This window comes from Arachis hypogaea, chromosome 4 (assembly GCF_003086295.3).
Source record: "Arachis hypogaea cultivar Tifrunner chromosome 4, arahy.Tifrunner.gnm2.J5K5, whole genome shotgun sequence".
Taxonomy (NCBI): Eukaryota; Viridiplantae; Streptophyta; class Magnoliopsida; order Fabales; family Fabaceae; genus Arachis; species Arachis hypogaea.
Genome location: NC_092039.1, coordinates 119,608,370 through 119,626,084, shown reverse-complemented (window position 1 = coordinate 119,626,084; position 17,715 = coordinate 119,608,370). Strand labels below are relative to the sequence as shown.

The following is a 17,715-nucleotide window of genomic DNA, read 5'->3' as shown; positions in this document are numbered from 1 at the left end:
CTACCACATTATTTAATTTCATATATTATTATATGAACGGGTACGAATTTTACTTACATTGTTATAATGTGTTTATCTAATTAACAATGCAAGTATATGTATAGATCACTAGTCCTAGTTCAAAAATTTAGGAAGGAAACTTTTGCATTCATAAGATGAACATGTGTATGTGATGTATTGAATAATATGTTGAAAAGGGTTTATTAGTTAATTAAAATAGTATTTATAGACATTTAATTTGTTACAGAAATAAAATATTACAAATGGAAAGAACTTTATGTCTAATAATAATGTATATTATACAATTCACTATACTTAAAGTTTATACATCAAATTCAAAATATTTTTTTTCTTAATTTTTTTAATCAATGATATTAATAATGTAGCAAAACTAACAAAACACTAGTAAAATGTATAGGCATTTTCTTACAAGATTTTTTCTATGAAAATTAGGATTTTGCTAAGATATTGATTGATGATTAGAAGAATTATAAAAATTAAAACATTTTTTTTATTATGAAGTCATTAAATATGATAAATTATTTACTATTAGCAAAACCCTAAATTTTTTGTAGTTTTGTTCACACATACACATGGGAAAAATTAATCCAATTCCCTTCATTGATTTGTTTCTCCACAAGTTTTAAGGGGTTTTTTTTTTTGAGAATGAAATAATATAACCCGCAAGACAAGGGTGGTTGTCCTCTCATAGGGGTGCAACGTGAAAAATCCACACTACTAGTACTCCTCCTCCTATAATATATATGCATATCTCGAATTTCTATATTTACAATAATTATGCTCTATATTTTTATTTCTTTTTTTTTATTTGAGCTTCTACTATCTATTCCTTAGCTTTATGTTTCATAGAAAAGCAATCATATGTATAGGTGTACACAGTATTATTCCTAAGCTTTGAAGACGAAACCATTTTGAAGCAAAGAAGAAAACAAAGTATGCTGTCATACATGAATAATTATTTGCATTGGTTTGCGGCTGTGCAAAATATAACATCTTATTCATTTGCTTGTCTATATGTACCAATTTTTTTTTTTTTGTCAATACAAGTCAATTTTTTAAAAATTATTTTATTTATTTTAAATTTAAATAATAAAACTAACTAATATTGACTAACTAAAAATTAATTTTTTTAATTTTTTTATATAAAGTACAAAATTATGAGTTAAAATATGTGTTATAAATTCATAAATTAATATTTTTATTTCATAAGATATATGAAAATATAGTAGATAAAAGTTATTAGATAGTTTAATTTATGTTTAATTATTCTATTGATTCATATAGTTTTGTCAAATTTTTAATTAGGTCTTTATGCTTTTTTTTAATTAAATTTTTATACTATTTTTAATTTTGTAATTAAGTACTTTCTAGTATAAATAATATTAAAATTAACTGAATATTTTTTTTACAAATTAAAAGTATTTATAATTAAAAAACTAACTAAATCTTTAATTTCATATATTTTTGAATAAATATTCTATTACTTTTAGCAGATTTTGATATAAAAATATCTAATTATAAAATTAAAAATAATATAAAAATTTAATTTAAAAATATATATATAAAAATCTAATTAAAAATTTGATAAAACAGTACAAACCAAACAAAACTTTTAATTTATTCAACTAAATAATTGTCTAATAATTTATTATTATTATTTTTGTAGGGAGAGAAAGAGTATCTTACTTAGCTTACTGTGTTCCCATAACATGCAAGAAAAGTTCCAAAAAGAAAGAGACACTCCCGTTTGTAGCGGGGGATGGGAGCAGATCCATTATTATCATAACACTTAAGAATCTGTCTCTCAAAGTATGTAACTATGTATACATCATACATGTAATGTGAGAAAGCAGCGAAAATTTCAACATACAAAGCATTCATCAGATATTATATTAATTTACATTTTTATATCTATTAAATAAAATACAAATTTTACTATTAATAATATCTCACAGTAACTATATAATGGAAAAGCGAAGAGAGAGGGTTATATTTATCGGAGTTGTGATAATAGCATCTGACATGAGGTGACTAATGTCCAAGTGGGCTTCAATTGTAAATGGCTCAGGAGAGGGGCTGCGTGTGTATTTTTTGTCACGCTATATAAATCTGTCAGCAAAATTATATATATTATTATTTTCAATCTTCACCCTACTACAGGTGTTTACAGCCAAGAAAACACCAATAAAATAATGTATACCCATATTTAAACCGCGAGCATGTTAGTGTACACTAAAATTAAATTAAATTATATATATTTATATATAAATATATAATAATTAATTTTAATAATTTTTAATTTTAATATATAAATAATATTTTTGTTAAATAATAATTATTTGATAACTTGAAATCTTGTATTGAAAAGGCATTTAATAAAATTAAAAGGTGAAAAATAACAATGATTATTAGTAAAAAAATGCGCCTAAAAGAAAATATATTATAAAAACATTATTCTACCAATATATATGATATAAAAATATTTTGCTATAAACGATTTTGCAGCATGTGGTAATTATTTAATGTGACGATTAACAAAAGTATAAAGTATAATTCAGGGATTTGAAGTCCAAATTTTAACATTATTTAAGTAGATAGGTCTGGATGCATGAATTACCCTATAAGAATAACTGGTAAATATTCTTGGCTTGTTCATGATATTGGAAAGGAAAGAGATGAAGTAAGCACTGTAGTTCCCTGTAGTTATATTGGCTGAGAGTAAAGTACCGTTTTTATTTTTAATATTTGGAATTAGTTTTAAAATTATTTTTAATATTTAAATCATCTAACAGTTTTAAAATTGATTTAATGTTGTTATGTCGTTAAAAATCTGTTAACAGAATTAATGATAGAATAAAATTGGGATAATTTTAAAATATTAAGGACTTAAATAGAATGAAAATGTTAGAGATAAAAACGATATATAAAAATAAAATTTAATTTTATCCTTTAATAATATCAATCTTTTATAATACATAGTTATTCAATTATTTTTTAATCACATCTAAGTAAATTATACTTAATCATATTATTTTTATTTTTAAGATTTATTTTTTATAATTTTATTCTTAAAAATTTTTACTCATCATGAAATATTTGTAGAATGACTGGAATTATATTATTTTATTGTATATGTATCATTTTTTTTCATAAATTTATGTACTAGTCATTTTACAAACATTTTATTAGAATAAAAATCTTTAAGAAAAAAATATAAAAAATAAATTTGATTTAGAATAAAAAATAATGTGATTAAGTATAATTTACTAAGATGTAACTAAAAATAATTGAATAACTATGTACGTAAAAATTGATATTATTTTGAAGGATAAAATTAAAATTTATTTCTATATGTATCGTTTTCGTCCTATTTAAGTTCCTAACGTTTCAAAATCGTCTCAATTTTATCTTGTCGTTAATTCTGTTACAGATCTCTAACGACAATATAATATTGAATCAATTTTAAAATATTAGAGGATTTAAATAGGACAATTTAAATATTAGAGATAACTTTAAAATTTATTCTAAACATTAAAAACAAAAACAGTATGTTACTCTATTGATTTAATTCATCTCAAAATAAATAAAAAATAAAAGGATTATATTAGTATTACCGACAGATTAAACTAGTGGATAATAACTAGCTACATGTCTGGTTTATAAGATCATAATATAAGATTTCAATAATGTTTCATGCTTCAGGGTGCTAAGTAAATCGGTCACTTTCATGGTTTTCTAATAATGTGATATTTATTTATATTTCTTACAAGAATATTGTTATGCATTGTTTTTTATTTTTTGTTTTTAATAGGATTAGATTCTGCACACAACTGGCACATACCGTAGATATCATGCACATGCACAATAATTAGATCAGTGTCTGTACAAAAATACAGTTTGAGAAATACTAGAATATACTTAGAACTCGCACGTATTTTATGCATACAAATTAATTAAAATATATAGTAGAGATCAGATTATCTTTGTAAGCAAAAATTATATAAATAATATAGTTTCAAATGTCTATCGAAATATATCAACTGATTGGTTTGTTGTTGTGGCTTTTTTTGGATATGCACAAAAAACTTGGATATATATAAATAAAGCTCACTCATTTTTATGGGAATTGAAGAATAATTTTGTAACTTTTCACTTTCTTTTAAGAAAAAGTGAATGATGTATTTGATGTGTGAATAGAATAGAATATAATTAGAGGATTTATTTCAGGAAAAATTAAGGAAAAACAAAAGCATATACTTGAGAGAGATATGACTCATGACATATACACACCTTTACTTAAAAGTTATAACTTTGGCCAGTTTTTATAGTCTATAAGAATTTTTTTAAAATTTTTAACTTTTAAAAAGATATAATATTAATATTTAGCATAATTTTTAAATTTAAATTGTAATTTTTTTTAAAAATTATTTAAATACTTATAAAAAATTAAAAAAAATAACTTTTTTAAAATAAATCTTTTTATCATTTAAAAAAATACTTTTAAAACTAAAAAATTAAATATAAAATAACTTATTTACAAATTATTTTTAATGTAAATATTTATTGTTTAAACTCTTTTTTCAAAAATTTTTTAATTAAATTGTTTACTAAACTGAACTTTAGACGAATACACTTTTTATTCCCCTAAAAAAAACCGTGGATTTGGTTTTAAGTAGAATTTTAAAATAAAAAGTTTTAAGAGTAAATATTGCGTCGATAATATTGTATAGTCAATATTTAACACAAAAAAATTATATTTAAAATTTTTAAAAACAATAATATCCAAAATTTAATTTAAAAAAATATTTGACATTTATACTAAAAAAAGTTCATCTTTAATAAATTTTATAATAAATTTGTTATTTAATAATCTGTTATGATATTAATTGAAATTGACCATTATAATCTTGATTTTTTAGTATTATTCTTTTAAAATAGAATAATGCTACGTGTATATTAAAATCAGTCATCAAAATTCGTTACTAATATAAAATATATATTAAAATATAAATACATATTAAAAATAAATTAAACTATATATATATTTATACAAAAATATATTAACTAATTTTAATATACAAATAATATTTTTGTTCACCGTTTAAATTTTGGATGCGTTTGTGTTCTTTTGAAATGATTTTGAAACATTATTTACATTGGATAAATAAGACTATAAATGCTTTCATTGAAATTATTTATATTAGATTTTGTTTTGTAGATGATCAAGTGCCCTAACACTTATTAAAATTCAAAAGTAGCTAGAAAGTGTTTATGGAATTCAAATATTTATTGTCATTTTTTTTAAATAAGCTTATTTTTCTGTTGTAAAGATAATTGAGTTTAGATTAAACTATCTTGATTAAGAGCATTGACTAAGAAGATGAAAGTGATAGATATATTTGTTTTTCCAATGCAGAAACAATTTAAAAAATTTATAAGTAATATGCCTTTCCTATTCAAATTTTTTATTTGTTAGTAAGACTCAAATTAATTACTTTTGAATTATTAATAAATACCCTTAAAGTACTTTAACGAAAAAATTTTTTATAGTATCAAATATAGTTTAATGAAATAATTATTAATAAACTCTCGGTAAAAAAAATGGATAGAATAAAAGATAAATAAAAGGTGAATGGCACAAAAAAATTTTAAAAATTATTTATAAAATGATTAAATAAGATTTACATATAAATAATTTTTCTATAAATATAATATATAATAGAATTTAATAATATTATTTAATTTATGTAACCGATGGATTTTATCTAATAAGATAAGATTTTTGTTGTTGTTGTTGACATTGTTGGATGAAAACTAAAGTGTAAATTTAAGTTGAAAAGATTAATTGTAATTTTGATGAAAAGATCAGAGTAGAAAGCGTGTTTGAACTCCATCAGTTGAGCATTAATTACGAAATGGTCATCATCATTATCATCAATCCTTCTTCTTTTCATTGATTTTGGTGTGTGTATGTGATTTGAAAAGATCCCAATAGTGTGCCCTAGAATGAGAAGAGCCCCATATTCATTACTATAATATTCATTAATAAATCATGTACCTGCACCTAGCACATCAAAAACATGAAATACAAGTACAAAAATATTTAAAAAAATAACAAAAATTTAGGCATTTAGAGTATGAAATCCATAATTAAAAATTATTAAATGTCAATCTAATTAAATTTATTAAATTATTTAATAATTTTTAGTTATTAATTTTTTATAAAAACAAATTATTTACGAGTCTGTAATTCAAAAATATCATATTATAATAAAGGAAGATATTATCAAATGACAAAATTGCTCTATTTAAAATTTTTGTATTATTGATAAATTATTTTTTTTATAAACTTAATTTTAATATATTAATAGTGTGAAAAATTTTACAACTTTATCCAATCATATTTTTATATTTAGATAACATTGTAAATAGAAAAATTGAAAAATAGTTTACAATGAATTTCTTGTATAAAAATTAATTTTTGTTGTTGCATTTATCGATAATATTAATTAATATGAAAGTATCTATGACTCTATGACTATATTCATATATAGAGAAGGGGGAACAAAGAATATTAAGTGTATAAATGCTGTTTCATCTCAACTCTTCTCATTTTCTGCATTCTCTTCTTCTTCTTCTTCTTCACGAATAGCAATCTAACCTTTCTTCTTCTTCTTCTTCTTCTTCTTCTTCTTCTTCTTCTATGGCTTCAATGAACTTGCTGGGTTTCTCTCTCTCCCCTCAAGAGCAACACACTACTACTACTCATCATCATCATCAAACTCGTTTTGGGCTATTCAATCCCACTGCACAAGATGATGTAACTGCTGCTGATGATGGAAACTGCTTCGATCTCACTCCTTCCACTCATGCCGCTACTACTCTCAACCTCCCTCCTTTTCCCATCTATCAAGAACCCTTCAACAATCATCATCATCTTTCTACTCATCAAGGTTTGACAATTTCTTTTCTCGTTTAATTTCTCTATTATTATTACAAATTTCTTTTTTTCTTTTTTTTTTTAATTTTCCTTTATCATCATAGATTGGAAGGAGAATAACTACATCAACCAAAACCTGCTATTAGAAACTTCATGCAACAACAATAACAATGTCGACAACAACCACCACCACCATCACCAACAACCCAAGCTCGAGAACTTCCTCGGTGGACACTCCTTCGCCGATCATCATCACGATTACGGTGCCAACTCATCAGGAGACTACCTCTTCCAAAACTGCTCTCACCCGGAAGTTACAGCAGGAGGAGGAGAAGGCTCCGCCGGCGGCGGCGGTGGAAGCACAAACTCAATAGGGTTGTCAATGATAAAAACATGGCTAAGGAACCAACCACTTCATCATCATCACTCATCAGAAAACAAAGAAACCATGATTGCATCTTCAAATAATACTACTGCACCAACAACTCAAACCTTGTCGCTTTCTATGAGTACTGGCTCACAATCTCTCCCGCTATTACCACCTACTAATAATAATAATGTTAGTGTTGCCGGTGCCGGTGCCGGAGGAGGCGGCGGAGACAGTTATTCTTCGTCGGAAATAAACAGCAACAACAACAACAAACAGATAGTAGTAGTAGCAGGAGGGTCTTCATCAACGGGAGCAGTTGAAAATGGAAGCATTGTTGAGAATAACAATGTGACCAAAAAATCCATTGACACTTTTGGACAAAGAACTTCCATTTACCGTGGTGTAACAAGGTCTTTCTTTTTCTTCTAATTAACATTATTGTTATTATTGTGAGATTAGGGTTTTGATTTTTTGATAAAAATAAATTAAATAGGCATAGGTGGACAGGGAGATATGAAGCTCATTTGTGGGATAATAGTTGTAGAAGAGAGGGACAGACTCGCAAAGGGAGGCAAGGTATGTAACATCATCAGCTACCATCACCCACCATTCCTTTCTCTTTTTTATTTTTATTTTTATTTTTAATTATGTCGCTAATTTCATTTTCCCAAATCTCTTCATGGACCCTTGTCAATATTTTTATTTATTTAGTTTGTGCTCTTTGTCCTTTTAAAAAAATAAAACATTTATTTATTCTTTTATGAAATATTATATTAACTTGTGTGTTCTTCATCTTTGCATATTACCCTCTTCATTCCAATGGTGTATGATCTTCATCAACCTTAACGGTTTTTGCAGTTTACCTGGGTGAGTAGAAAAAATGAAATAAAATTACCCCCCCCCCCCTTCCTTTTTTTTTTTTATGAATTATGCCATGTTTTCTGTTTGAGTAAAATTTTAATTTGTTGATGCTTATTTGCAGGAGGTTATGATAAAGAGGAAAAAGCAGCTAGAGCCTATGATTTAGCAGCCCTAAAATACTGGGGAACCACAACAACAACAAATTTTCCGGTAATTTTAATTTTCATTTGCACACTTTTTTATGTTAATTCTCTTCTTAACTGCCTTGTATAGTATTACCCTCAATTAAGGGTTTGTGTTGAATAAAGCTCTATAGGCAACAAACATTATTTGCATTGGGATTAACATGCAACAATGTTGTGAACATATAAGCTATTATCCACTACTAGCAGATATAGGGAACATTGTATATATTTGTGTCAATGTGCAATATGGAAAAAAGTTTCCTCTTTTGATGGGTTTTGTTTGCTCATAGAAGAAACTAATTTAGATTATTTGTCTTATCAAGCTAACTATGTTACAGTATATATAATTGATGTGCTTATTAATTGGTAATTAAGGAAAACGAATATTCATTTTACACTATTTATTTAATTATCAAATATTTGTTAAGAAGGTAAATATATAGAAGTACAACAGTTTTGTTTATGTAGCAATATAATTTATATATTTCTTATATTTTATTTTTGTTAGAATATAATTTTGATAATGACTTCAGATTAGTCAATATGAAAAAGAATTAGAAGAAATGAAGCACATGACAAGACAAGAGTACGTTGCGTCATTGAGAAGGTATGTGTATTTGTAATTGTATATACCCTCATTGTTATTGATTAATTTTATTTAAAAATATGAATAATAAATTATATATAAATAATATTTTGTATTGTAGGAAGAGTAGTGGATTTTCTCGTGGTGCATCCATTTATCGTGGAGTAACAAGGTACATTTGATTATTAGAATTTAAAATATATCTATGCAATAATGTATAATGTAATTAATAATAACCGGCATAATAAAAATTTGTTAATGTAGTGAACTTAATTGATATTTGAAGTATTAAAATATAAAGAATTAATGGTATTCTTTTTTGCCTGCCTCAAACTGTGTTAAGACTTGCTCTTATCCAAATATCAGAGTGTCATTAGTAGAGAGTTCATTATTATATTTTAAAATATGAATGTAGGCATCATCAACATGGTAGATGGCAAGCTCGGATTGGAAGAGTTGCAGGCAACAAAGATCTTTATCTAGGAACTTTTAGTAAGTGAATTTAGGCATCTAGCTATTCTATTCCACTTTAATTCTCTATTCTATGCATGTATGATAATTCACTAGCACATGCCAACCATATTTTTTAATTATGGGCAAAGAAACCTCCAAGTAACTAAAACAAGAAAAAGAACCATGCATGATTATACTAATTCTATGTGTCTCACTTTCAATTGCGTTGAATTATATCACCTCTTAAAATATCATGACTCATTAGGTACACCTATATATACAATCAATGAAAGCAATAATTGATGGTTAAAATAAAACTTGTGACTAATATTTTAAATAATATTAGGTAGTTAATATTTTTAGTAAATATTAATCTTTTTAAAAAATGTTTATTTTAAATTATGAATTTTTAAAAGAATGAAAATTTTAAAAATATAAAATTTAGTATTTTCTAAATAAAAATTAATTACTTATACTTTTTCTAATGATTTCTTTTCTATACAAGCTAAATGTTTTTTCTTTGATTCATTCATTCTAGATACATATAAAAATTCTAGTGTTTGTTTTATTCTTGGGACAGATGTTCCAATTAACTTTGGAATATTTCTATAATCATTTCTACTTATATCAAACGTAGATACTTAATTTGTGATATGTCTTATGTTACTTCAATTCTCTTAACATGTTGGTTTTTTGCAGGCACTCAGGAAGAGGCAGCAGAAGCATATGACATAGCAGCCATAAAGTTCCGAGGTTTGAATGCAGTTACAAACTTTGACATGAACAGATACGATGTGAAGAGCATACTAGAGAGCAGCACCTTGCCCATTGGTGGCGCCGCCAAGAGGTTGAAGGACATGGACAATGGAGACCTAATTAATGTAGACAATAGTGTTCACCAAAGACAACACCAAGAAGATCACAGCAACAACATCAATTCTCATTCTCTAACTGATGGAATCAACAACTTTGTAACTGCGGCGGCTGCCACCCATCATGGTGGTTGGCCTGCTTCCCTTGCATTCCATCACTACCCTGCTAACTATGGATCTTCATCATCATCATCACAAAGGTTCTGGTGCAAGCAAGAGCAAGATTCTTCTGATCAAAACAATGTGTCTCACAATTTTCATCAAGAGATTCATCCTTTGCAACTAGGGGGTAGTACCCACAATTTCTTTCAGCATGGTATCATGACATTGGATCATTCTGCTTCCATGGATAACAATAACAGCTCTGGATCAAGTTCTGTGGTTTATGGTGGGGGTGGTGGTGGTGGTGATGTCAACGGTTATGTGTTTCAAATGGGTGCTGTTATTGGCAATGATAACAATGAAATCAAGGGACTTGGCTATGAAAGTGTTTTTGGCAGTGAGGCATATAATCAAACACATGGAAGGCATCTGTATTATCAGCAACAATCATCAACAATGGATCATAACAATAATGGAGCTGTAGTAGTTAAGGGTAGCCCATATGATCATCATCATCATCATGGTGGTGGTTCCAACAATTGGGTTCCAACTGCAATACCCACTCTTGCAGCATCAAGGGGTCTCTGCCATGGGGCTCCACCATTCACATTATTGCATGAATGAATGAATGAATGAATGCATGAAGAATAGTTTATTAGAACTTCTGAGTCATAGCCAAGGTTGAAAAAAAAAGTATATGATGTATACATACATTTACTCACTAATTTCCTAGTCCTTTTTGGCCTAATTCTATTCTTCTTTATTCATCTAATAGGAAATCATTACTTAATTAGTGATTGAAGAAGGAAGATAGTATTTCATTATATATATCCTCACTTTTAGTCGTGACAAATATATATCAAAGATGCTATGAATTTTGAGAACTACTAACTTTGAGAAAATATGGGTATATATTTATTGGATTATTGCCATTTTTGTATTTATTTTTCCCTTTGGAATGAATAACAAGGGTCATACAAATTTAAGGAGGGATAATTTTCTTTGTCATATTATGTATGGACAGAGACATAGATATAGAATACGGCATATGACATGACATATATAAATAAGTGAATACATAAAAAATTTTAAATTTTTATAAAATATAGAGATACGGTATATATATAAAGTATAAATTATTTTAGATAAATTATAATAATATTTTAATATTTTATTGATATTAAAATATAAATTTATTTTTTAATTATTTTTAATATTTTTTTGTTATTTAAAATTTTTTTTTAAACAAATAATAATATATTCTATTTTTAAAGTGATTTCAAGATTATATGTTAAAAAATGTAAGGTTGGATATATTGATACATGATATTTAGGTATAGTTAAGTATGTCAAAAAAATTTATTCTTATTAGAGAAAAATCTTAAACGGCTCTTGACAATTATCTCGAAAGACAATAAGGCTCTTAACAAAAAAAAAAAGCTCTTCCTGGCCTTTGATTTTTATTTTTATGGGACTGATTAGCCCTTATGCCAAAAAAAATCAATGTTTTATTTTTTTAGCACAGGCGCTAATCAGTCCCATAAAAATAAATGTTAAGAGCTAAAAAGAATATTTTTTTTGTTAAGGATCTCATTGTCCTTTCAAAATAATTGTAATTTTAAAATATGATATTAGAATTTTTTTAAAATGTAAGTGATTTTATAACATATTTAAAATTGAAAAAGCTAGTGATCTTTTATTTTAGCCCATGCAACAATGTAATGGCATTATAAGAATTTCGGTGATATGACTAAATCAAGAGTTTAGTTAACATATACAGCAACTACTACAAGAAAAATGTTGAGTATTGTCAGATTCAGCGTTAAGTTTACTGGCAAATTTTGGGTCGGATCTAAGGTAGCTTAAATTTTTTGAAAATATTTGCTGTTGGATTTCACATTCCGACGCTAATTCCGACTATGATTAGTGGTGCGAAATATATGATTTTGTTCTCGCTACAATTATCGGCGAATTTACCATCGAAATGGATTTAATGAAATGCTGCATTGCACCAATTTACGATTGCAGTACTCCGACGGCAACATGTTATAAAATTCAAACGCGAACTCTTCCTCCCTCACTTATCCGAGTTCACACACACACACACACTCTCTCTCTCTGGTGTCACCGTCGTTGGATGTTGTCGCCCCTGAAGCTGTTAGTCACAGTTGGGAGGCTGGACACACCATTGCTGTTCTTGGTGGTCACTGCTGTCAGTGTCGCCATCACTACTGGTACCACCACTGCTCCAGCATCTTGCACTCACAATCAAAGGTAAGTTTGGTATAGCTTTTTAATTTTGTTAAGATATTTATGTGAGTTTAGGATTTTTTGGCAAATACTTTATGAAATTATTGATTAAATTAATGTAATGAAGTTTGTGAATAGAATTTGCTATATTTTTTTTTACTATTTTTAGATTTTTTTTGTAATTTTAGGATTTTGTTAGGTATTTTACCAAATTGTTGACTAAATTATAATAATGGAGTTTGTAGTTTTTAGTTTTCTCAAATTTTGTTGTGAGTATAGAGTTTTATTATGTACTTTATTATCAAATTATTGATTAAAATAGGGTAATGCAGTTTGTAATTAGGAAAAGATGCACTTCTCTTCCTATTACTCCTGCATCAAATCTGTCTCCTTCGGTTTCAACATCTGTATAGTTGATTAAAGATGACTTTTATTACATGATACCTTTGTAGGATATAATATTTTGGATTTTCGTAGTTTATTAGTAATAAATTCTAAGTAGTCTCGTACATATTTTGATATAGGTATGCTTAATTTAGTATGAGATGTATAAATACTCGAAATTATGGTAAGGCTACACTTATATATAATAGCTATAAGTATATAATGTTGCTATGTTTCTAAAGTGATGCGTAGCAAAGAAAAGTGTAGCCTATTCTTTTGAATTCTGGTAATCATTAGTGTTAAAAAGTGTAGCCTTTGGTCCTAAAGAGCATCACTTGAAAAATGCACCCTATTCTCAAATATCAAAAGTGTAGCCTTTGATACAGAAAAGCGTAACCTTTAAGAAAGGCAACATTGGTATAGGCATTCCCCACTAGAACGTCTCCAAAACCTAAAAAGCGTAGCCTTAGCCTAATGCATCATTTCTTTTTATTTTTGCCTACACTTTTTAAGTGTAACTGAATGATTGATTTTTCTTGTAGTAATCAATTGTTTAAGTTTTATGTTTGACTTACTTTTCCTAGGATATAGTTTTAGAACGAAAGTGAGAGAAGGTTGCGTAGAGGCGCCTTTTCGTAACCTTTGTTTGCTGAAAAATTGTGGAATTATAAGGGGTTACGTACTAGAACAATTAGGATTTGATATGTTATTGAATTTGTGTTTGTTCTAATATATGCTTGCAGTTGTTTCTTTTGTGAAATTTGTTATATTTATTTGATAGATGTCTCTGAGTTAAGGAAAAGTTCTGCCAAAATTTCGTGCAATTTGTTTTAAAACTTGTTTGGTTTGCAGAACATACTAATTATAGGATATGCTATGCTAGATTTTGTAAAAATAAATTTTAATAATTTTGTCTTGTTTGTCAAATTCTAGGGTGTGTGATTCAAAATGATTCCAAGTGATCGTCTATGGATATATGATAGAGATAACGGTGGACTAGGGGGATTAAAACCTAAAGTTTTTGAGGCAGTTGACACATTTGTTGGGCATGTGTTCAGCATGTGGAACTGTTTTGATGTGATGCACATTGAGAAAAACATGTTTGACAATATCATGCACATAAATTTTATCGTCGGGGGAACAACATACCCAATCTTTGTCTTGGAAGGAGCTGCAATAGGTACGGGCAATGACTATTGGTTAGAGTAGAAGGAAATTGATGCCGCACATCTGTATGTGTTGCTTAAATGTGACCAGATTTTACTGTACCTCATGTGAGTTTATTAAGTCCTCGTATGCAATCAATAACATTCTAACTTCTTAATGTAATCAAAATTTCTTTATCCTATTCTATCATATAGATTATTCTAAGAGGCGAATCCTGATACCTCATTGAACAATTTTTCACGTTGGTTTAGAGAGTATGTCAGCATACAGCTACATGACACAACAGATTCGGAATTAGTTGTACTTAGTTGGAACCCAAGAAATAAGGGCACTAGCTACCTGATGTACATTGGTAATGGATATCGTTACATACCTTGCAGTGGTCAATATGGAAGAAAACTAATAACACTGGAGTTTGGATTCATGGAAATTTAGGCAGGGTCACTTTGATTGGTTTGGTGTGTTGCACAACATAACTGAGTTAGAGTATTTCTGTCGCACTACATACAAGGTGTGTGTGTTTAAATATAAATGGTATGATCCAAGTTCACGACAAGAAATACGAAAGCAGAAGGACTATGATATCATTGAAGTTAATGTAACCGGGAAATATAGGCACTACAATCCTTTTATTCTACCTTAAAATACACGACAAGTGTACTTTCTGTCTTATTCGGGTTCATACAAATCTAGTTGGGTGGTTGTGGTTAACACTAAGGCAAGATGTCACATCGAGCCTGATGATAGGACAGAGAATTAAAAATTTTACCAGATTGATGACCCAACCCCTTCGAAAATAGTGATTGATACCGGTGAGCCGATTATCCTTAGCTCTGCTGTTAAGGATGATGATATCATTGACCTTGGATTACAGGACGACACACCACCACAATAGGACGACGATCTTGAAGAAAAAGACGGGGTCGACATGGATGAAAAAGAGGAAGATGAATTCGATGATCAGAAAACTACCTCAAAAGAGGAGGAAGGTTAATGAGAGGAAGAAAATGAGAATTTAAATAGGATTACTGTAAATATAGTTCTATGCTATGTATAATTCTTTACCAAACATTGAGAAGAGCGTATTGTAATTAACATTGTTTCAGATATATCATTCCATACTTTTACGTTGTTTGTTTGATATTTCACTTCAAGTTTAAAGCACTGTTGTTTCAATTATGTTTTTCATCAAGTTACGCTTTAAATGGATGAAAAATAATTATTTTTTAGAAAAATAAAAATTTGTTTCTGTCAGCATTACCGTCGGAATTTACCGGCGGTAACAACCAATAGATTTAAAAAAAATCTCCAAAAAATATTCCGTCGGAATTACCGTTAAATTTGGCGCGAATGTGTATGTGCAACATAGCGCCAACGTTACTGTCAGATAACTATTTATGTATTTTGTCATCCTACCCCGACCCCTTATATTCTGCCGCTAATTCCGACGAAAATTAGCATCGGACTAGAAAAATCAAACGGTAAGTATTTTCTGGCGAGGTTTATACTTTTACATTAGTTTCGTCGGTAAACTTGTTATCGTCAGATTTATCTATAAAAAATTCTTTGGTAGATCTGACGGTATTCGAGGACTTTTTGTAGTGAACGAACATAATAAATTTACTATTAGTGAAAAATTTTAATTTTTTTTAATTTTGTAAAGAGGTAACTATCAATTTGGTATTCGAAAGATTCAAATATTGACAAAAACGATTTTAAAAGATGTTATCGATAAAAAAAAGTTCCTAAAAAATAATTATTTTTGACAAAAGTGACCAACCGTCAATTCAGTTGACTGAAGTTAACATTAAATGCTGACATGACAGTTAACAATTATTATAATTACATAATTACCCATATTTTTTAATTTTTATAATTTTAAAAACATCCCAATTTTAATTTTTTAAAGATCCTAATCTCCTTTTTTCTAAAACTCTCATCTCTTCTTCGTCTCTAATTTTCTCACACCTCAAATCTACTCGGTCATCCGTCTCCTTCTCCTTCACTTACAACAACAAATTCAAGTTTAAATATCAAACCACAACAATAAAATTCTGATTTAAATATTAGCGTCAAAATTATAATATCCATAAAAAAATCAAAAAAAAAAAGAGAAAAAAAACAAAAAGAGAAAGAGAAAGGAGAAAGACGATAACGATCGAGGATAGTGCTATATTGCTACTGCAGTTTGGTTCCATCTTTCGTCTCATACTCACTCTCAAATTCAGTACTGTTAGGTTCCATCCTGGAAATGGAGACGTCAACGATGATATTATTAAAGCGAGACAGAGATAAAGGTTGATCGAAAGAGGAAGAAAAAGAGAAGAAAAAAAAAAAGACAGAAATAGCAGTGACAAAGAATAATGAAAAAAATAGACAACTCAAATTGGAGAGGGAGAAGAATTTTATTTCGCAGGTCCATCTCTCTTCTTTCTTTAATATCTTCTTCTTTACTCCCTGATTTTTTTAAATTTATAATTTTAGATAATGCATGTAAATGAATGAATTCAAAGGAAAATATATATATATATATATATATATATATATATATATATATATATGATTTGAGAGTTGCCAGTAAAGGAGAAAGAAGCGAATGACTAAAGAGATTGTTATGAGAATCTGAAGAGATTATTGGGATAGAAGAAAAAAAATAGAATTAAAAAAAAAACTAAAATTATGATGTTTTCAAACTTAATAATTGTTAAGTACCACGTCAGCGTTTGACGCGAACTTTAGTTAACTTAATTAACGGCTTATTATTTTTATCAAAATTAATCTTTTTTTAAAAAAATTGTTAATAACATCTTTTAAAATTTTTTTTTATCAGTTATCGAATATTTTAAGTATTAAATTAGTAGTTATTTTTTTAATAAATATATTAAAAATTTAAAATTTTTTATATTTTTAATAAAAAAATTTTAATTTATAATGTTAACATTTATTTTTAAGAAAAAAAATAGGTAAATTAAACCCATGACTGAATCATATAGAGGGTTATAAATTTTGTTTTTCTGATCTCCATTATTATATGTTAATTTTATGTCGATGGATTTGCTATTCTTCGCATGATCCGATGATATGCTTTAATAGATTGTGACATTTTTCAAATGAAACAACCAATAAGAAATATCTATCATGTTGTCTTATTATATGTGGTCATTGTGATAACTGCATTGTGATAACATCATATAAAAGAGAACAGAAATAATTGACAATATATATTTTGGTAGAACCAGAACTGGAAAATGAACTCTTTTTTTTTAAAATAATTTTTTTTGTTCATATGCTTCTATTAAACTATATATATAGTGAGTTGGTGATGAATGAATAAGTTAATATATAAGACGAAAATTAAAGAACATTATTTTCGGACCATGCATGGGATATTGAATATAAATAAAATCACTATTAAAAAACTAGGGATGAAGGATAATACTCAAGGCTGAAGGCCCATTCAAATTAATCATAGAAATAAATTAAATCTCATGCATGCTCCAAAAATAATGCTCTTTAATTTTCAT

The 17,715-nt window shown here is 27.5% G+C and overlaps 1 protein-coding gene across 1 annotated transcript; it reads left to right on the top strand.

The window, feature by feature from the left end:
* The first annotated feature begins 6,598 nt into the window (after window positions 1-6,598).
* On the top strand, window positions 6,599-11,138 carry LOC112797599 (AP2-like ethylene-responsive transcription factor BBM2). Its single transcript, XM_072236126.1, has 10 exons — window positions 6,599-6,974; window positions 7,066-7,533; window positions 7,618-7,741; window positions 7,825-7,907; window positions 8,190-8,198; window positions 8,314-8,402; window positions 8,911-8,984; window positions 9,085-9,135; window positions 9,379-9,455; window positions 10,116-11,138. The coding sequence occupies exons 1-10, from the start codon at window positions 6,725-6,727 to the stop codon at window positions 11,012-11,014; spliced, it is 2,124 nt and encodes a 707-aa protein (XP_072092227.1). The 5' UTR covers window positions 6,599-6,724; the 3' UTR covers window positions 11,015-11,138.
* Window positions 11,139-17,715: the final 6,577 nt, after the last annotated feature.